This window comes from Phyllobates terribilis, unplaced genomic scaffold (genome assembly GCF_046119375.1).
Source record: "Phyllobates terribilis strain yellow unplaced genomic scaffold, ASM4611937v1 Scaffold_1__5_contigs__length_1240528914, whole genome shotgun sequence".
In the NCBI taxonomy this organism is placed as follows: domain Eukaryota; kingdom Metazoa; phylum Chordata; class Amphibia; order Anura; family Dendrobatidae; genus Phyllobates; species Phyllobates terribilis.
In genome coordinates, this window is record NW_027362761.1 from 791,789,850 (window position 1) to 791,812,313 (window position 22,464).

Below are 22,464 nucleotides of genomic sequence, written 5' to 3' on the forward strand. Positions count from 1 at the left end.
CTAAAAGTTTCTAAAAGCCTTCAAGCATTTTTTTGGGTTACTCGAAAACCTCTTTATAGACTTGGATTCAAAAAATTTCATTATGACTGCTATCATCTGCCATTAGATGTATTTCAAAGGTTTGCATATTGTATTTTATATTTAGTTCTATATTAAAGGAGTTGTCTGTCCACAACAAACTCTTAACCTATCCTTGGTATAAGTCATCAAATTTGGATTGGTGGGGTCCGATATCTGGCACTGTCCACCGATCATTTTTCTCGGCAGCTACCAGAGGTTAAAACATGGGAGAAAGCTGCAACATCCAGCCACTGACACGTATTATAATGCAGCTCCTATACTTTTGAACTTGAGTCTTTCTGTTTCCAGCAGAAGCCACTACACGTTAAAAGAAACCATGCTTTGCCGCTCCATTCCATGTGCTTATATATGTTGACCCTGGACCAAATAAAAGTTGGTTAGCAGGAGGGCTGGGTGATGGCCCCCCACTGATCTGATATTGATGACCCTTCCTACAAATAAATCATCAATTTGTTGTGGTCGGACAACCCTACCTTCCAGTAGGCTCCTTTTAAAGGCACATATTTTTTCCTCCATGAAGATTTGCAACTTTGGGGAAAAAAAAGCTTTGATCGCGTAAAAATATGATGAGTAGTGATGAGCGAGCACTAAAATGCTCGGGTGCTTGAAGCTCGGGTCGAGCACATTGGAATACTCAGGTGCTCGACCCGAGCAACAAGCCCAATGTAAGTCTAAGGGAAACTCGAGTATTTTTCTGGCGGTCCCCCCCGGTGGTCTGCAGAAGGTCAAAAATTGCCCAAATAGATGAGAACAGTACTCAATTAAACGTCAGGCAGGCAGAATATATAGGCAGACGGGCAGGCAGGGTATATAGGAGGGTGCATGAAAAACATAGCAGGGCACTTTTAACACACTAGTGCCCTCCGATTTTCATGCACCCGTCTCTTTAAAAAAGCCAGCCGGCAATTCCTCAGCGGCATACATCGGTACCCGACAATTTAGAACAGAAAGAATAGAGCATCACACACAGATTACATAGAAACATGTCAGTCACATATATAATAAGTACAGTGACAGTGTTGGTTACTGTACTTGTCATTTAGTGTTAAAATAAAGGATTTATTAAAAAAAAAATTGGCATAGGGTTCCCCGTAATTTCAGTCTCTAGCGGAGGTTAAGCAGACGGCTGGGGCAGATATTTGAAGCCTGGGAAGGGGGGTAATACCCACGGAGCTTCCCAGGCTGCTAATATCAGCCCCCAGCTGAATACCTAGCATTTACTAGCTATTGAAATGGGGGACCCCAAAAAAAAATTACGTGGGGTCCCCCCTATTTTAATAGCTAGCAAAGGCTAGGCAGACAGCTGGGGGCTGATATTAACAGCCCAGGAAGGGTGCCATGAATATTGGCTAGAAACACCAGCCGTCAGCCGCCCCAGAAATGGCGCATCCATAGGATGCTCCAATTCTGGCACTTAGTCTCGCTCTTCCCACTGCCCTGTAGTGGTGGCAGTGGGGTAATAGGGTTGGGGTTGATGTCAGTTTATAATGCCAGCTGACATCAAGCCCAGGTTGGTAATGGAGAGGCGTCTATAAGATACCCCCATTACGAACCCCATAGTGAAAGTTAAAAAAAACACAAACACCCAGAATAAAGTCCTTTAATTGAAATAAAGACACAATTCTTTAATGTTCTAAATAAAACTCTACTTACCATCACGCCCATTCCGGCTGAAGCCAACGATCTCTTGCAATAAAAGTAAAATAATAAACCAACCTCATCCTTACCTTTCCATGATTCCCAGGATGGCTTCAGCTCTGCTACATTGACATGACAGGCTGGATTGTAGCAGAACGCTGCCATCCAGCTTGCAATGCCGCAGACACTGAGAAGCTCCCCAGTGAAGCTCCTCAGTGTCTCGCTGTGACGGCATCCAGATGAGCCGAGTTCATGTCCAATGAACTCAGCTCATCTCATGCACGTCACTGACAGCGTGGGAGAATTCTCCTGAGCATGCGGTGCCGGCAAATGACGTCACCGCTTGAGCAGGAGAATTCTCCCACGCTGGGACGGCATTGAGATGGCAGGCTGGATGGTAGCAGAACGCTGCCATCCAGCATGCCATCCTTCAGAGACACTGAAGAGCGCAGGCATGCCACTGATGAATTGCCGGCCGGCTTTTTTAAAGAGACAAGGGCATGAAAACACTATGATTTTTTTTTTAATAAATCCTTTATTTTAACACTAAATAACAAGTACAGTAACCAACACTGTCACTGTACTTATTATATATGTGACTGACATGTTTCTATCTATCTAATCTATGTGTGATGCTCTATTCTTTCTGTTCTAATTTGTCGGGTACCGGTGTATGCCGCTGATGAATTGCCGGCTTTTCATGTTTCACTGTGAGCACTGTTCCCATCGATTTGGGCAAATACTGTAATGCCACAACCACCATGGCTGTGACATTACAGTGAGTGGCAGACAATCCCTGCATGATTAGTGCTCTAAATAGCGCCAAACATGCAGGACGGGGACCCGAGCTCCCGCCCGAGCATCTCGAAAGTACTCGGCGAGCTCCGAGCATCTCGAGTACTGAGATGCTCGGGTGAGTACCGAGCAGTGGCGAGCATGCTCGCTCATCACTAATAGTGAGCCTAAAATGCTGGACAAAAAAATAACATGATATGAAATGGTGGCGATTGACTCTTAATATGGCAGGCATTGGTGTTTTGTGTTCTAGGGTACTATGTTAAATAATATTTTAAATCAGCAGTGTATAAGGGAAATTGAAATGGCAGAATAGTCTTGTGGAGTAAACTCTGCTGAATTTATTGACCCCTTCACTCCCTTTGAATCTATTTTTTAGATGGGGTCAAAGAACATTCAGCTGTTTATGCATTTGTGATTAATTCCTTATCTCTCATGTTTCTGTGAGCTTGAAATATAGGCTTGTAATCAATTAGAGGATTTTCTTTCTGAAATATAAAATCCGGTGTTTAATACCAAGTAAAAATTATATTTCCACATTTGTTAAAGCTGCAGTATTGCACTATTATAACATGAACTGATATTTTTGCTGTGTCTAACTTTTTTGATTGTGAAATCATTTTGTTCTGTGCTATGATTGACAAATTATTCTATATTTTTCCAAGTTTAAAGAAGAAATATTGATAATTGTTTTCCCCTAAACTTTGTTAATTGTCTATGTAATGTAGTGCAAGTGTGGTAAAATACGTAAAGATTGCTATTGGCGTTGCTAGCGCTCCTGACCTGGATTTTTGGCTTGGAGCTCCATATATATTTGTATATATTTTGTAATTGTACATGTTTCTATTATTTTAAGTTATTGTTTCAAGTTTGGGCCATGGATCCTTTAAACTGTCATGCCAGCACGTGGTGCACGTGGTTCCTGGACCCACTGTGCAACGGACCAGACTTACCATTGAGGGGCGTATATAAGCAGCTACTTTGGTGTTCACTGGAACCTCTAGTGGTGAGGTCAGGCTTGTGTGGCAGGTAGCTGCCAGTTGCCACTCCAGGGCGGCGTCCAACAGTAGCAGCTGACCCTAAGGGTCACAGCCGTTAATACGAATCGAGAATCCTGGACAGGAAAGGATGGCCACTAAGGACAGGTTCAGACTGTGCAGTTTCTGGATCATAGACAGGATGACCACTTGGGACAGGTACATACAATCAGGTCTCGGGAAACTGTTCAGGTACCGCCAATGCGACCACTGGGTACAGATATCGCTGACGCAGCTACAGGGTAACATACCCTACTCAGGACTGCAGGGACAGAACAGAATAGGTGTTAGGAGGGCGGTTGCAGACAACTTTAATATAACGGAACGCAACCGACCCCGGGGTCCGCGATGCAGCCTGGTGGACTGCTGCCGAACACTTTCCGGGTGGAAAGGAAAGCAACCAACTTAAATGTAAAACCCTTCCGTGTTAATGCACACTGGAACGGGTATAGCAATTCGCACTATCTCCGTTAGCTGCACGAGAGATAGGCTGAGAAAAACTATCTGTAGTCCTGTTACAGCACAGGTCTGTAGAAGCGTTTTCAGCTGTTGTCTGCTTTTTTCTTCCCCGCACTCCCTGCTTGCCGGACCTTTTATCTTTATGGAATAAAGATATTGCTTTTAAGGACTGGTGAGTGCAGCTAATTTTTCTTTCTTATGGTTATTTTGGACTGTTTAAACTTTTTTATGAGCTTTTGCACCTGAAAGGTTACCAAGTCCTATCTAGGTGTCTGCATTGTACATGTTCAGCTTTGCACTGACTATTGCAGCTGCTTGCACGTGGTGCAGGTTTTTCACTTTCTTTGCTATAAGATTTGCTAGACGAAGTTACCTGCCTCTATGGAGCTAACCTGCCTCTATGAAGCTAACCTGCCTAAGCGACCTGTGCTAATTAGCCGAGCGAACTCTGGCATCGGCAGGTCACGGAGTGAACAGCTAGAGAGCACGTGGAACAGAGTTGTCCACACAACAGCATCACTTGCTCAAATGATCAGAGCGCGTCACCATGTTTGTGGGCGGGCCTTTTAAACTCTAAGCCCTGCCCACCGACGTGCCATTGGTGACGTTACCCGTGGACCAATCAGGCGGTGCCAGGTCACTGGGTCAGGTGGGTGCCAACCCACCAATCATGATCCGCCAGGTCACGGACATGCTCAGTACGGCAAATCCTGGACTTAGATTCCACAAGCCCTGTCTCCCTCTGCAACCCAGGTTTAACATTGCTAGGCACAACTACCTGGGAGATAAACAGTGCTCGCAGACCAGCTAGGTGTTGAGGCTGATGGTGATGCTAAGCAGCATCAGCCCTGACTGGACTGAAAGGGGAGACCACAGAAAGTCTTGGACCCATTTTGAATCCAGCACCAGACTGATGCCTAACAATAGGTTAACACTATAATAGACTATAGGAACACAGGATACAGGAATAATTTTAACAGACTAGGGACAGGGGACCTGGCAACATACAGTTGCACAGACCAAACCACCTAATACTGAACTATAGGGGTTGCTGAGGCACCTCCCTATCGGGGAGGCTGCTTTTTTTACAAGATGCTTCCCAGCCTCTTTAAAAGCAGCGGATCATGCGCATGCACTAGGCACGCTGTTGGGAGTGGTGAGTACATCGGCGTCCCTGCGTGGAGGACGGAGGGGAACCATGTGGGGATGCTGGCCGCAGATGCAACATAAACTACTAGCAATGACCCTGCCAATTGCTGTCTACACTAATTTCCAGCACAGCTCTGGTTCTCTTCTGGCCCTTGTGATAGCTCTTGAGCTTTGGTGGTTCACATTTTATGGGGTGGTGCTTCTTTTCCAATGTTAGTCCATGAGATCAAAAATAAGGCTCCATAGAACCATAGAATTATATTAAGAATGTGACCTCTGCTTTGTGTGAGCGGTCATATCTGTGTTCAGGTCATGTGGGTTAGAAGGGGACCTGAGTGGTGCTAGAAACCAGGAAAGACAGCGATCATTAAGTATTTTCATATACTTGCAATACGTTACATACATAATTTGGAGAATTTATAGAAAGAAAATATTGAGACACTTTTTTGAAACAACTTCAAATAATAAAATTTACTCCCCCATAAACATTAGACTATTTAAATTACTGCAGCTGTCTGGTGATGATCCAACTGCCATGGTCCACATGGGAACCAATGACAGAATATGTGGGAGGTAATTAAGATCTTTAAGAGTAATTTTAAAAAATTAGGCTACAAGCTGAAGGGAAGGACCTTCAAGTTAGTATTCTCAGGATACTGCCTGTGCCATGTGCACAGGCAGTATTAAGTTCCGAAGATTAGGGAGTTAAATGCAAGCCTTTTGTTTGTTGCAGTCTGTGCAATTTCTATTCTGCCTCTCAATAGAAGGGGTTCTACTGTGTTATGGAAGAGAATTCTAGCAGGGCTGGTGGAGTATTTAACTAGGGACAAGGGGGGGAGGCTAAGGTAGGAAAGCAATAGATAGATTAAAGAGGTGTCAAATGATGGAGAAGTAGACTGTAGGGATGGTTAGGACTATAGGGAGAGCCATATGTTATAAACAAACAGTAAAGACAAATGGGTCCACAAAAGTTCAGGAATTATCATTTCTGAAAGTGAACATGGAAAATTGGATGTAAGTCTAAATTATATGTTCATAATGCCTGCAGCCTTGCAAGAAAATAGGAGAGATAGGGGCCTTAGTACAAGAGGAACACAGTCATGTAGTTGCTGTCCGATTTCAGGCAAAGGAGGTGGAAGTTAATCAGGAGGCGGCAGAATTGAGTGGAAAATAGAGCTGTAATATCCGAGGCTTCAGATCTACAGCATAATTTGCATATCAATTCAATTGCTGATTTTTCAGCAATGGAGGAACAGATTGTCTAGGTTGATAGGTCTACATGTATGTCAGGGATTCACAGGATCCCGATTACTCACAGAGACCACCCACTGTGATCTCTTGAGCAAACTGCTCTCTGCTGCCCCCTATTGTCTGGACAATTGAACGATTGGCCGCCGATCAATATAGGGGGCTGCAGGCTGTTGTCACTAAGTAGTTATCAGCAAGCTAGCACTGACCATATGGCCTACACCCCACATTCCATGGAATATGTGAATATGCCCATGTACTATCACTGATAGCCTCACGATAACCCACTTTTTATTATTCACTGCCATCACTGATCAATTTTAAAATATAATACAGGCCTGATCAGACGCCTGCTTTCTGGTAGCCTATGACTTCAGGGAAGGGAATGATTACAGAGCAAAAGAAACAGAGCTATAAAATTTTATATTTATTCCAAAAGGGAGTCAGTGTTTATGAAAAATATCCAAAAGGTTTTACAGAGAGAGACATTACAGTACAGAATATACAGTTACACAAATAAAATGGGATTAAAGAAGAACTTACTCGACAGATCGCAGAGACCATTCGGTCTAGCTGGAGGGAAGCGCTACTATGCCAGTTCAGCGAACACGACCACTGCTTACACATTTATATGTAACCTCCACCATGTGTATGGACCCATCTTCAGCTGGGTCTTTATGCCCAGGGGGTTACCTGCCCACACACCCCCTGTGATGACAGCTTTCCCGCCGAGATCTGCTGCTCAGTACCCAGTACCAACAGGGAATTTCCCCTATTGGTTCATTTTGATCACTGTGATAAACGCTATCACAGTGATCAAAATAAAAAAAATGATAAATCAAACCCCCTTTTGTCCCCCCCTTAGGTAAATAAAAATTATAAAATAAAAAATGTATATTTTTTGTTAGGGTTAGTCCAGGGTTAGGGTTATGGTTAGGGTTAGCCTAGGGTTAGGGTTAGAGTTAGCCCCAGGTTAGAGTTAGCCCAGGGTTAGGGTTTTCTCAGAGTTAGGGTTAGTGTTAGCCCAGGGTTAGGGTTAGCCCAGGGTTAGGGTTAGGGTTAGGGTTATCCCAGGGTTAGGGTTAGGGTTAGCCCAGGGTTAGGGTTTGCACAGGGTTAGGGTTAGCTCAGGGTTAGGGTTAGCCCATGGTTAGGGTTAGCCCAGGGTTAGAGTTATGGTTAGGGTTAGTCTAGGGTTAGGGTTAGCCCTGGCTTAGGGTTAGGGTTAGCCCAGGGTTAGCCCACAGTTAGGGTTAGCCCATAGTTAGAGTTATGGTTAGCCCAGGGTTAGGGTTAGGGTTAGCCTAGGATTAGGGTTTTCCCAGAGTTAGGGTTATGGTTAGCCCAGGGTTAGAGTTAGGGTTAACCCAGTGTTAGGGTTAGGATTAGCCCAGAGTTAGGGTTAGGGTTAGCCCAGAGTTAGGGTTAGTGTTAGGCCAGGATTATGGTTAGCCCATGGTTAGGGTTAGGGTTAGCCCAGGGTTAGGGTTAGTGTTAGCCCAGGATTAGGGTTAGGGTTAGGGTTAGCCCAGGGTTAGGGTTGTGTTAGGGTTACGGTTAGGATTAAGGCCAGGGTTTTGTTATGGTTGTGTTGGGGTTGGGATTTTTTTCAAAATTAAAGAAAAAAAAATGATAACGATATGGCAACTAGTGTTGAGTGCAAGTGCCCGCTACTTGAGTTTACATCGGGTGCTCGGGTATGCACCGACTATTGTTGGTGCTCTTGGGACATGCTCGAGTCCTCGCATGTTTCTCGGTTGTTATTCAGCAAAAAGAAACACACGGCGATTGCCTGCCATACACAAGCAATCCCCGTATGTTTTTTTGGGTGTTTAACAAACCGTGAAACATGCGGGGAGGGGACTCGAGCAAGTCACTCGAGCACCCACGATACATGGTGCATACCCGAGTACCCGATGCAAACCCAAGTAGCTCAAGAGTAATGACAACTTATTAAATATAATAACCTAATGTTATCAAATTCTGTGTCGTACCTCTGGGTTCAAAATGTTCACTATATCCCTTGATAAAATCCATGAGGAGTGTAGTTTCCAAAATGGGGTCACTTGTGGGGGGTTTCCACTGTTTCGGAGCTTCGGGGGCTCCCCAAACGCCACATGGCATCCACTAATTATTGAAGCAAATTTTACATTCAAAAAGTCAAATGGTGCTCCTTCTCCTTTGAACCTTGTCGTGCTCCCAAACAGTAGTTTTCCCCACATATGGGGTGTCGGCGTGCTCAAGAGAAATTGCACAGAAAATTTTGTGGCCCATTTTCTCTTGTTACCCTTGAGAAAATTAAAAATTTGGGGCCTGAAGTAAAATTTGTGTAAAAAAAAGTTAAATGTTTATTTTTTTCCTTCCACGTTGCTAAACTTCTTGAATGTTGTTTTGAGCACCTTGAGGGGTGCAGTTCTTAGAACGGTGTCACTTTTGGGTATATTCTGTCATGTAGACCCCACAAAGTGACTTCAAATGTGATGTGGTCCCTAAAAAAAATGGTTTTGTAAATTTTCTTGGAAAAATGAGAAATTGCTTGTCAACTTTTAACCCTTATAACTTCCTAACAAAAAAAAATTTGGTTCCAAAATTGTGCTGATGTAAAGTAGACTTGTGGGAAATGTTATTTTTTAACTATTTTGTGTGACTTGTCTCTCTGATTTAAGGGCATAAAAATTCAAAGTTTGAATATTGCTAAATTTTCAAAATTTTCATCAAATTTCCATTTTTTCACAAATAAACACAAGTCAAATCGAAAAAAATTTACCACTGTGATGAAGTACAATATGTTATGAAGAAACATTCTCAGAATCAGGGGGATCCGTTGAAGCATTCCAGAGTAATTACCTCCTAAAGTGACAGGGGTCAGAATTGTAAAATTTGGCTTGGTCTTTAAGGACATAATTGGCTCCGTCCTGAAGGGGTTAAGGTCATTAGAGTTAGTAAGAAAGGTTTGTAATTGGATTGAAAACTGGCTCAAAGTTCTCACCTAAAGAACTGTGGTGAATAACTGCCATTCTGAATGGTGCGTACTGTGTCTGTACTTGTTCAACTTATTTATTAATGATATCGAAGATGGGATTAATAATGTTGTTTCTATCTATGAAACTGATACCAAACGATGTAGTATAGTGCAGTCGATAGAAGATGTTCAAAAGTTACCGTCTGACTTGGACAAATTAAGTGTTTAGGCATCAACTTGGCGAATGAGGTTCAATATGAATAAATGTCAAGTTATGTATCTGGACATTAATAACCTGACGTTAGGGGAAATAAAACTAGAAGAGTCATTTGTTGAGAAGCATCTGGGTGTACAGCATGCAATGTCAACTAGCAGCTTCTAAGGCCAGTAGGAAATTGTAATGCATTAAAGAGGCATGGACTCAGGGACAGGGACATAATGCTACCACTTTACATAACAGTAGTATGAACTCATGTGGAATATGCAGTTCAGGTCTTGGCATTAGTGTAAAAACGATGCCCTGGAGTTGCAAAAAGTGTAAAAAAAGAGCCACAAAACTGATATGGGCATGTAAGACCTTAGTTTGGAGGAAAGATTAAAATAATTAAATTTATTTATACTTAATAAGAGACAACTAAGGAGGAAATTATTAACTTGCACAATTACATAAATGACACATTCAAAAGAATATGGTCAAAAGCTGTTTTATCAAATTTTATACAGAAAAAATGCACAGAAAACCAGTGTGAAAAAATATAAAAAATAGTCATCTTTACTCAGTTTCAAGAATTACCTTAGATATTAAAATTTATACATTAAAAAAGTGACTAACTATGTATTGGAGACACACACAGCAGGGGATATGACAGCAATCAAGTACTATAACAGTGATAAGCTGTTTCATGCAAAACACCCTCAAAAGACAGTAGTTCCTCAGTCTGGAGAAAAAATAAAGTTCACTCTCCATAGGAGGCAAGGATTTTTTACTATAAGAACTTTTATTCTATAGCATAGTCTACCTCAGTAGCTGGTCACAGCTTGAACCATCAATGGTTTTAAAAAAAGGCTTAGATGTTTCTGTTAGAAGAAAAAAATATAGCTACATATGTGAATAGAGAAAATTCTTGAATGTAATGTTGATCCAGTCGACTTACACTTGGGATCATGAGGGAAAAACTTGTTCTTTTGGACAGACAGTATCATGCATTATGGATGTACTTGAACCCCAATCACTTTATTCTTTCTCATCCATCGGTTGAGTTTTCATGAATGTGTCTTTTTTTTAACTGTAATATGCAACTATGAATAAAGTTGTCTGAATCCGTTGATTTTGGCATTATCAGCCGACGGTCTAATGTTTCTGGTGGCCTTTGGATTTCAAATAGCCAATCCTTTTGTTCTCCCCTGGGATAAGACACTGATAGAGGAGTCTGACAGCAACTCTCTCACAGAGAACCTTGGAACTGAGATGAGCATTCCGGGTAGTCGGTAAAGCTATCAAATGTGTATGTGGGCCTTTAGGGACTTTTACTTTATTTATGTAACTTATATGGAATAAAGTTAACTGAATCACCTATATACAATGGGATCCTGCTACCAGTGTTAACATTGTTCCAAAATATAGGACATGAAATATTTATCTTTAGATGCTCTAATTTTCCTCTAGTAGTGTATTTAGCATTTAGCATTGGTGATTAAACTATTAACGACCAACATATTTTCCTAATACTCAATACTTTGGGCAAGTTACATTCAGAAATCATAATTATTGTCCTAATATTGGCATATCTAGGCTGATTAACACCTAGGGCCCGATTCATCAAAGCTTTTAAGCCAGTATTCTGGAGTAAAAAGCGTTAAAAAGGCTCATAATTTTGGTGCAACTGGCTATATTATGTGACTTTTGGCGTTCACACTCCCTTTCTGCCACAGCTTCCGGAGCTGCAGCAGGACGGGGGCATGGTGACAACTGGTCTTCAAATTCATGATGAACAGTGGCTTTCATTGTGCCACAAATGGTAATCTCACGGCATGGCACTATTAGAGGTATACGCCACTCATCCAGTGCTCCTGATTCCTGAAGAGGCATATGCCTCTTCAGGAATTAGGAGAGTCCGACTCCAGCATAACTACTCATCAAGACCAGCGTATACAAGGCCAGTCTTATTGAATTAGACCCATAGACCACTTATGTTGTCTAATACTTAAAATAAACATAATTGAAGGAAAAGACATAAAACAAAGTCAGATGGTAATCTGGTGAAAGAAAACAATCTGCCATATTATGGCAGTTGTAAATTCTCTAAGTTGAGTCATTGTAAACAAATTTAATAAATTTAATAAATCCTTACCTAGATCAGTGATTGGTCACCTCACCATATAATTGGGACTCATATGAAGCACTTGATTTCATTTGAAGGTAATTTATTACACTTCATGATGATTGTCCTTAAATTACATTGGAAAACTGACTAAGGTTCCCTGACTCTTCCTTTTAAAAAAAATTGTCTCAACTTATTTTCTTCAGGAACGTAACGCTCTGACACCATGCCACCTGCATTGTGGGAGATGGTGTGCTCCTGAAGGTTGACAGTTTGGACCAGTGCATGTTGACTTCACTGGTCCAGACTGTGCTCTCTACCATGCTGCTAGCAGATGCAGTTGGACTTCTGCAGCATGGGAGAAGCGGAGGGGCACAGAGGCTGAGCAGATCCACTAATCCAGCCAGCTTCAGACCAGCACGAGCATTCTCTCAAGCTTAGAACCCGCTCGCTACCCATGTAACCGGCCACTATAAGAAGTGAGTTAACAAGGCAATGAACCGTACAATAAAATATTAAAGAACAGAGGGATTTTAAATAAGAAGTAATACAAAGACTTTGCAATTTTAAGTACATAGAAAATTGAGACAACCCATTGAAGGAAGTGCAAAAGAAAATAAATATGCATGTCCAACTTTCCACATTTCCTGTATTCACTTTAATAAAGAGTGACTAATTGGTAGGGAGCTAAACAGTCAAAGCATAACTAAAAATATATGCAGTTCCTATTGTATGCCACAACTAAAAATCATGGGAAATATTTGTTAATAATACAGAATAAAGATGAGCGAAAATTGTGAACATTTGCTATATCATTACTTTGTCAATAGATGAAATACTTTTTTTCCATCAAATAAGACAACGAAGGGTGAAATGCTAGCTCCCATTTCAGCCAGCATAGTCTTCTATGAAAAAAATACAACTCATTTCTCATTCATGATGAAAGTAACCATTTATTTTGTCCTTTTGACTTAGAAAGTCTTATCTTTCATTTATAATACATACCATGTGTCAATTGTAACAAACAACAAGCTTTTCCTTATCAATTCATGAGCAATTTACGACTCCTACACACATTCCGATTATATGTTCCGTACAAGTTATGGGATAAGACCAGGGAAAGCTATTGTAGTGAGTCAGTGAGGGAAACCACTAGAAATTTCACCTGAAAGGCTAAATTATGGTATGACCCTGATTGAGCATCACATCCATCATTGTGCATAATTAGACAAGCTTTAGAGAAAATGGCTTGTAAACAAGCTATAAAATGGCTATTCATGATGGAGGCCTGGGTATTAACTCCTCAACAACTCATAGCCATTTTAAAATATGTGTTTAGTAAAGTTGTGTTTAGATTGTTAGGGCCTAATGGAGAGTCAAAAGTAACGCAGTGCCGATGGCATCAGATTTTATTAGCATCTCATTAGGAATTTGAAAGGTGACCATAGACATTGGAGTAGATGGAGGTCTATCATATCTCAGAGAGGTCTTTTGTCCAGAAGATCTAAAGCCATAGAGATTAGACAGGCTAATATCTAAAATGCCAGGCTGAACTAAACACACTAGATAGTAGGGTTGTCAAGTGGTGATAACTGCCCACCAAGTTGCCCTCTACTAAACCCTCTCCTAAGGTCACTTCCATGGAAATGTCTGATATTGCACAGAAAAATGTAAAAGGAAGACCCCAGGCAAGAAATAGCCTATACCAATTAAAAACTGAATTACATTGACAGCTATCAGGTTAGGATATCTTATTGTATATAATTGTGCATGAAACATTGGTGACCACTATTAGAATAAACTAGATATATTGGTTTTAACCTTATGAGATCATTAGAGATGAAGTTGACAATACAATTGATTCTAATTGTTATGAAACAGGCAATAGATAACTGAATGATGACCAATAAAAAGAAAATCTAAATCTAAAATAATTGAATACGAAGTACAAAAATAATGTCTTTTTGTTTTTCTTTTTAGTGAACTTACTGGATTCTCGCTCTGTCATGGGTGACCTTGGATGGGTAGCGTATCCTAAAAATGGGGTAAGGAATTTTATAATGCATGAATATAACAATGTAAATGTAAAAAGTTCATTTAAAAATTGTAAAAATATCTACATTTATTGGTTTATTTCTATTGGCTGTAAGCTAGAACTTTGCATTTAAATGCTCTATTGTGCGATTCCCATAATTTGCTGCAGTTATGTTGTACATGATGTAACTGTCAGAGAGTGTCAAATGCTTTTTCTTTGATATTTTTTTCTCTATGCTCTAAGACAAATTACTGGTTTGTTTCCTTGGTAGGAAAATCAGCTTATGCTGCATTTGTGCCATGATGGAATTTACTTCTTGCTGTGAGACAGAAAACCGTATTAGAGAGGACATTACATTTTTCTCTTTATACAATTCTGGAAACGTGGCCATAGTTTTGGCCTATAGTAGTTGTTGATTAATATTAAATATTATAGTATTGAAGTTTCCCTTTTGTATCGTGATGTGTAGACCAGGATGGGTATAAATTAGTAAAGATGCATAGCAAGGGTAGTATTGTATGTGAACTGTGATAGTGTAACATGATGAGGGTGGTACCTATGGGCAAGTACTCATCTTTCATGTCTCGACTTGCTACAAGTTGGAAGTACTGGCTGTGTGTGGACTTTTGTCAACGGGGGCGCTACACCCTTGCAGGCTGCAGGACCAGATGTTGAACAGTTTAATGAGGTAGACAACCATTCAAAAATAAACAGTCTTTTACTGAACATCAACTTGATGGCGATTATGTACAATAGATAGCAGGTGCATAACAATATGGAGCATCTTCACACACAGTCTCTCTATCTCTTCAAGCTTATTTGTTCCTGTCTCATATTTCTCTGTCTTCACCACCACTCGGCACACTACAAAAGCCCAATTAGTGAGACTCCTATTCTCAACCCGTGGTTCCACGTTCTCTTCCCTCTTAAGGGAACTACTTTGACAATATTGCCAGTATTTAGCTTCCCATCTTGCTGCCACCTTTGAACTCCCACCCGGTGCACTTCCTACATCTCAAGGTCTCTCTTCTGTCCTGGCCCATTACCTCTCTAAGTTATAAACTTTGGGGCGTACTGCTAGGCGTCCTATCCCAGGCCTATCTCTGATGCATCACTCTGTCCTTTGGTCACTTTTCCTTCCTTTACTCTGGATCTTTCTATCTGTTGCTTTGGTCTCCATTCACATCAGGGACACCCACACCATGCAGCTGTGCTGACTAGACAGACCTTAGGCCTGCTTCTTGCACACGCTGTGCCTTATCTAACTTCCTGATAGGAAAATGTTTTTGTCCCTTTCCCTCTCCCCCTCCCCCTCTGGGGCTAGTCCCAATCATTAACTCTAACTCTCCTTTCGGCACAACACAACACCAACACTAATAACGCATATCACAATTCACATTATACACCATAACAGTACTTGTGTCTTCAAGGAGGAATGTGGGCAGTATGTCCATCTCTTTACAATAGGTAAAGATACAGTAAGTGAATGCATCGATTTGTATAGCAAAGGACCTGGGGTTCTATATGCCATGTGATGACATACTTTAGAGTTGTCTGTCCTGTGTTTTCTCTTGACGAAGCAAGCGTATACATATTTTCATCACCAAAACAAAGCTTTATATGCTGGACCCCATAAAAAAATACAGACTACATATATCAGATATGCTATGTGACTACAAACTAGACCTTCAAAATAGATATAGACCTATCCAGGCCCCTAATATATTGACCCAGAGCCCTAACAAAAGTTAAGACCTCACAACAGCCCCCTAAAAAAAATCAGACCTCACACTCAGATCAGACCCATTAAGTCATAGTGACCCCTTCCCCCATTTAAGCTTACCCCAGACCAGAGTTCATTTTATATACATCTCATACCAAGTGCTCCATATTTATAAACCCCATGCCAGACCCTCTGTGTATACAGACTCCAGATCAGAACTCAAACCTTTAACTATACAGACCCCATTCCAGACCCCTATTATTGTAGACCTCACACCATCCCTGCACTTCTCTTTACTCGAGCTTAGCTAGAGACAACACCCTAATCTCAGGACTAGCATCAGGACATTGTCTGTCGTTGTCTACATGAGTCAAGAGAAGGGCAAATATGGTAATGGCTAAGTAAAATTTAAAAAAAGGGAGTGCCAAGGAGAGTTCTCTTCTCTTTTGATAGTCCAGAAAACATCCTCTTTTTCTAGAAGTTTCATGGAAATTTGGCAAAAGCTGTCTACATGCACGTCATCTAATATAATCCCGAACTAAATATACCAAAACTCTTTGCTATTCAGACGGCCAGAGCCAAGGGTGCTAATTGTACTCTTTAGAAGTAATAAAAAAAAACTCATTAAGTCATTATTAGTGATGAGCGAGCATGCTGTTTTAACCCTTTCGCCGAGCACGCCTGGGTGCTTTCCGGGTATCTTCGGTCTGCTTGTATATTAAGTTAAGCTCAGTCCTTGCGTCTGCATGATTTATGACTGTAGTTTAGCCAGCCTCAACACTTGTGAGAACTCCCTAACAAATAGGCAATCTCTGCATGTGTTGAGGCTGACTAACAGTCATAAATCATGCAAACGCAGGGACTGGAACATAATATACGAGCACGCTGAAGATACTCAGTAAGCACCCGAGCATGCTTGGCGAAAGGGTTACACGAGCACTCTCGCTCATCACTAGTCATTATTTGTGAGAGATGGAGCCTCTTTGAGACAGTCCTTGTAATCAAGGTTTCTTTTAGTTGTCACCTAACTATAACGCAATGACTGCACATAAATTTTGCTGGGAGCTCTGTAGAGATGCAGAAGGATCTTACTTTCCTGCCAGTGGTCGTATCAGGAAACCCCCTCAAAAGCTCTGTATGCACCTCATGTAATACAGTACTGTAATATCTCATTATATTAATCTCTTAGAGGAAAGGAATATGCTTCACACCTGGTCTAACTGGGGTAACAAAATAGGAGAGGCCCCTAGGTACAATAAATCATGGCAAAATTTAACAGAAGGGTTGTGATATTGGCCCTTTTTTGCACAAAACATATAATTGTGGCTCTCACTTGATAATGATGAACACGTCTTACTGCAGGTGTCAGTGAGCTCACACCTTTCAGCAGAGAATGCACAAGATAAAAATGGCTGCAGCAGTGCTATTAACATAATCCAACATTGGGCTCCTGTTGCTGCAGATGATGGCTTGCTTATAGGAACTGTTGGTGGACTTTATTGTTACAAGCACAGCCACAGTTGTCTCAATTACTCTATAACAGAAAGTTGCAGAAATACTCCTTGTTGTAGCAAATCTGTTGTTAACACTGAGATCCAGCTTGGGAGCATTCAAATTAGTGATGGGTTGTTAGCTACCAACTCGTACAAAGAGCCTGCTTCCTTCTGTGATTGATGGAAGTTGGCACCCAAATGAGAGCCATTCGTGATTTTTGAATGACTCTCACTGGGTGTAAAAATTACAGCATTCAGCTATCCATGCAGCCAAACTCCCATTTATTGGCTGGTGACAGGGGGCAGGGCTTCAACTGTATTGGAATGCTTTTGTGAACACATGCTTAAAAGGGATCCATTTAGGATCCAAAGAAATGACTATTTTTGGTGAGCAGGGCCAAATGACCAGATTTGCCAAAAAGAGTCAGATAGTCCACCGCTAGTTCACATGAGTGGGTGCAGAATGAGTGAAGGCATGATGCTTTTCTGAGATAGACCTGGATACTATAACTCTTGAGGATCTGGTTGATCTGAAAATGCAGTGATGCTCCAGGACTATCTCCTCTCTCTCAGTGAGTTTATGGGCTTTCAGGACTCCTTCTTTGTATATTTAGGCTCTCTAAATTTGAGGCTCACTATCACTTCTCCTGGCTATGTTATTCCTTCATTCTCCCCTACTTTTCTCACTCAATCAGTCTTTATCTGGTGCTTCTCCTTTCCACGGTTGTAAAGAGAAGCACATGCTTCAGGGAACTGTAGTCCAGGACACTCCAGTATAAGGCTGTGTGCCCACTATGCGTTTTTTAAGCGCTTCTGCAGTGGCAATTCCGCTGCAGAAATGCTTCAAAAATGCTTGGTAGAAGGTCTGCCATGTTCCCCAATGATAATCGGCAGCTCGCGGTAGACTAAAGGACCTGCGCTGATGTCATTTAGTCATGTGACAGGTCACGCGACTGCTGACGTCGGCAGGTCCTTAAATCTACTGCGATCTGCCGGCAAGCCAAGACAAGGACACCGGGGCCATCAGAAGGCAAGTATATATTTATTTTGTATTTTTTAACATTCTTTCGGTCACACTATATAAATCCATGCTGGTTGCATGGATTAATATAGTGTGACCAAGTTGTCAAGCACTTTCCAAGTGATGCTAAAATCGCTTGGAAAGCGCTTGACACCCGCATGTGGAAATACATGTGAAGAACGCTTCACATCCGCTTGTCCCTGGCAGGAAAAACGCATGTACAATCCGCATGCGTTTTTTCTGCCAGGGAGATGCAGAAATGCTCAGGAAAATAATCCGGAGCATTTCTGCATCGTGGGCACATAGCCTAAGAAGTGCAAATGCCTGCTATTGAGAGTCTCTGCTTGGCATCAGCTGCAGCATGCACTACACACAATGCTCCAAGGAGTTACATTGGTAAGGAGTATTTAGAAAGAAACGCAGCACTACTGGACCTGGGTGCTTGAGTTGGGTCCAAAGCCTTGAAATGTCGCGATAACCTCAGCACACCAAATGATATAAAAAGATACTTTTATTTGCAGTCCACAGTAAAGACGTTTCGGTCGACAAGACCTTCATCAGTGTACTGCATGTAAACAAAATGAACAAATATAGAATAGAAACATTATAGTGATTATAAAGTTACAAATTATATATATAGTACATATAAATAGAGGTCTATGTGTCTATGTAACCTTTTGTCCAGCAGATAAAGCAAGAAAACAGGGCAACCTACCAAGTTACTGGGATAGGAGCAGGAGAAGGGAAGGAAATGGGACCCAATACAGGGATTCCTATGGAAAAAGTACATACTATGAAGTGATGTGGGGTTATAATAGGGTGAGGGCTATAGGGGAGGTAGACATACCGTTTATGCCATAAGTCAGGAGGCACTCTACAAGCCCCTCTCCTGATGGTGGAACGCTCCTTGCCTCTCTTTTCCAGCAGTGGAACACATCACTCCGATACAGAAACTACTTCCTGGTCCCTGGAACACACCTATACGTCGGCTGACACGCACGCACGCGCGCATGTGCGGCGCCGAACCAATCATAGGCCGGCACCTCCCTCTTTCACGTCACTTCCGGTGACGTCACCGCATTGAGCGCGATTTACCGGCACATTCAATCCCCTTCATTGGCTGGAAGCCAAACCCTCCTCTTCTCCACCTATATATATAGCCAGTCCCCCTACCGTGCACCCTGCATACATCCAGCGGTGGATACCGCGATTTAGGCAGCACCTCTCCTCAACCTATATGGCATAAACGGTATGTCTACCTCCCCTATAGCCCTCACCCTATTATAACCCCACATCACTTCATAGTATGTACTTTTTCCATAGGAATCCCTGTATTGGGTCCCATCTCCTTCTCTTCTCCTGCTCCTATCCCAGTAACTTGGTAGGTTGCCCTGTTTTCTTGCTTTATCTGCTGGACAAAAGGTTACATAGACACATAGACCTCTATTTATATGTACTATATATATAATTTGTAACTTTATAATCACTATAATGTTTCTAGTCTATATTTGTTCATTTTGTTTACATGCAGTACACTGATGAAGGTCTTGTCGACCGAAACATCTTTACTGTGGACTGCAAATAAAAGTATCTTTTTATATCATTTGGTGTGCTGAGGTTATCGCGACATTGGTAAGGAGGTCACAAACAAAAGTTCCCACCCTCCTAGGTCCCTTGAGGCTGTACAGGGAAATAAATGAAAGTAATGGGATATCATTTTCCTTTGTGATGTAACTTGTAACTTCTTCCTATCCACCACTCCCTTACACATACAAAGAATAAGAAAGTAAAACTTTTCATACTGCTCCTCAACGTCAAACGAATGCTTATTCCAGAATATTGAGCCTAGAATAATCAAGGTTGCCAACGTTTTTGGAATGCCCAGAAGACTCAAAGAAATAGGAAAAATCATCTGGACTACAGGGTGCTACCAAAACAAAAACCCAGAAAGCACCTCCAGAAGTTTTGTTGAGTATGACAACAGCATTATGTAGATGTGAAAAATGGGTTAATAGCTTGTGGAAGAGCTGTATCCTAGAAAACATTATACTATAGCTAAGCTATATGGATTTGTTTTAGCAGTGCTCTTCATGCCCTCTTATTAATGACTTCTCGTAAATAAATAGCAAGTATGAGAAAAATAAACTGTCATATGAACATATAAGCCAAGCCCTAATATTCTAGTTGCAACAACACATGGCATATTACATATGTCGTTGAAAGTGAAGGGTTAAAGGGAACCTGTCATGTGAAAAGACGCTATTAACCTGCAGATATGGGATTAATCTGCAATTATTAGCATTCTGAACATGCCCGGCTTCCACAATTTGAGCCCCACTGCTGGGGAGAAATGAACTCCCGGAAGTGTTTGGCATCCATTCACAGGGGTGCCAGCATGGATTTAGTCACCACTCTGTGTATAGAGAGCATTAGGGCTGGCAGTCAGTAAGGGCCAGGTTCACAGTTACAGCCGCCGCTCTCTATACACAGAGTATTGACAGAGCTGGCGCCACCCCGTGACTGAACGCCGAACACTGCTCAGAGGAATAAAGTTCATTTAATCACGGCAGTGGTGCTTAAAGTGTGGGTGCTGGGCAGAATAGGATCAGAACGCTATTATCCTGCAGATTAACCCCATATCTGGAAATTAAAAGTGTTTTTTCAAGTGACAGGTTCCTTTAAAGCTTAATTCCACCACAAAACTTCCCTTTATCAAATCACCTTTATGAACCATAGAGTTCATTATCGATTTTTATTACTTTTCTGAATCCCTGGATTAAAGAGAATCTGTCAGCAGCTTTTTCTGCCTCATCTGAGAGTTTCTGATGTGGGCAAAGAGAATCTGAATCCAACTATATATCACTTAGATTACTGGGTGCAGCTGTTCTCACACAATCAGAGCTTTTAGATTTAGCATTAAGCAAAACTGAGAAAGCTAACCCCATCCACACCATGCTTTCTATGTACATAGTCAATAGACAGCGAGCTGCCTATCACAGGAGGGGGTGTGTCAGACCAGGACTCATGGACAAGGTAGTCACAGCAATGATAAGCTACTGGTGTTAAAACAATCATTGTAGGCAAACAAAACCTTACTTGATAAGAGTATCCCTGAAATTTGCATTTTAGTCCCTACAGCATGCTGTCTTCTGCTTATGTAGCCAAAACCTGCTGACAGATTCCCTTTGAGTCCATGTTCTACAATTTTATCCCAGGACCATATGCTATCTTGCATAACTGCCTCTAGCTTCTTGGGTGGAAAGTCCCTGTTCGGTTATCTCTCATACTCCAGTTTGAGCAATTGTTTGTGCTGTAACAAGTCTGTTAGTAGATTAGATACTGTAGTAACTGAGACTTCTCTGATTTGGTTGAATGATATAGGCTGTAATTCATCATTTAGAAAATAACTGATCATTACGCAGAAAAGTTACAGCAATCAGGATACCTGACATACTGTATGTAGCATCGGCGTCTCTGCCCCGTTCCAGGCAGAGACGCCGTCCCTCTCACCTCCCCGCTCCTGGCGCGGCGTCCTCCAGCGCTGCTCTCCCCGCTGCTTCCGGCGCGCGCTCCTTCCCCGGCAGTGTGCTTAGGGCGCGCGCGCGCGCGCTCCCCCTCTCTTAAAGGGACCGCGCGCGCCGTCCTAAGGAGTCCCCGGCCAATTGCCGGAGGACCTCCCATATAAAGGGCACCTCCTCCAAAATGGAGGTGCCCGAGCAATGTTGTTTGCACCTGTGTCTCACCTGTGCTTCAGCCCTCAGGTCCCGTTGCCAGTTACCTGCCAGTTACCTGCCAGATTCCTGCCAGCTTGCTGCCTTTGTCCTGCCTGATATCCAGTCACCTGCCTGCTAGCCTGAGGTCCGACGGTCTGCCTTCCAACTCCTGTCAGTCTGTCTATGGACCAGCTTGCCCGCTCACCTGGGAGCGCACACCTGTTACCTGCCTGCTAGCCTACCTGGAGGCTCCGCCGTCACGTGCTGTGACCATCTGCCTTTCCAGAGACTCCTGCCCGCTCACCTGGGAGCGCACACCTGTTACCTGCCTGCTAGCCTACCTGGAGGCTCCGCCGTCACGTGCTGTGACCATCTGCCTTTCCAGAGACTCCTGCCCGCTCACCTGGGAGCGCCCACCTGTTACCTGCCTGCTAGCCTACCTGGAGGCTTCGCCGTCACGTGCTGTGACCACCTACCATTCCAGAGACTCTCGCTTGCTCACCTGGGAGCACACATCTACCATCTGCCTGCTAGCCTACCCGGAGGCTCTGCCATCACAGGTCGTACCTACCCTTTACCCAGAGACTGCCCCGGTCACTTGCCGTAACTCCCTGCCCGTTCATCCAGAGACTGCCCCGGTCACTTGCCGTAACTCCCTGCCCGTCCACTCAGAGACTGTCCCGGTTACCTGCTGTGACTGCCTGCCCGTCATCCCTGATTGCCACCCGCTCCCTTACAAGGACCGCCCCCTTGTATAGTAGCTCAGAGGTTCCGCCTCCCAGACCCGTT

At 42.5% G+C, this 22,464-nt stretch overlaps 1 protein-coding gene across 3 annotated transcripts in view; it reads left to right on the forward strand.

Moving 5' to 3' along the window:
- Nucleotides 1-22,464, forward strand: part of EPHA5 (EPH receptor A5) — a 585,860-nt gene that overhangs the window by 29,547 nt on the left and 533,849 nt on the right. For all 3 annotated transcript variants that reach the window (XM_073637053.1, XM_073637052.1, XM_073637051.1), the window contains exon 2: nt 13,671-13,735. In XM_073637053.1, coding sequence (XP_073493154.1) covers nt 13,671-13,735 — 65 coding nt within the window. The remainder of the gene's footprint in view (nt 1-13,670; nt 13,736-22,464) is intronic.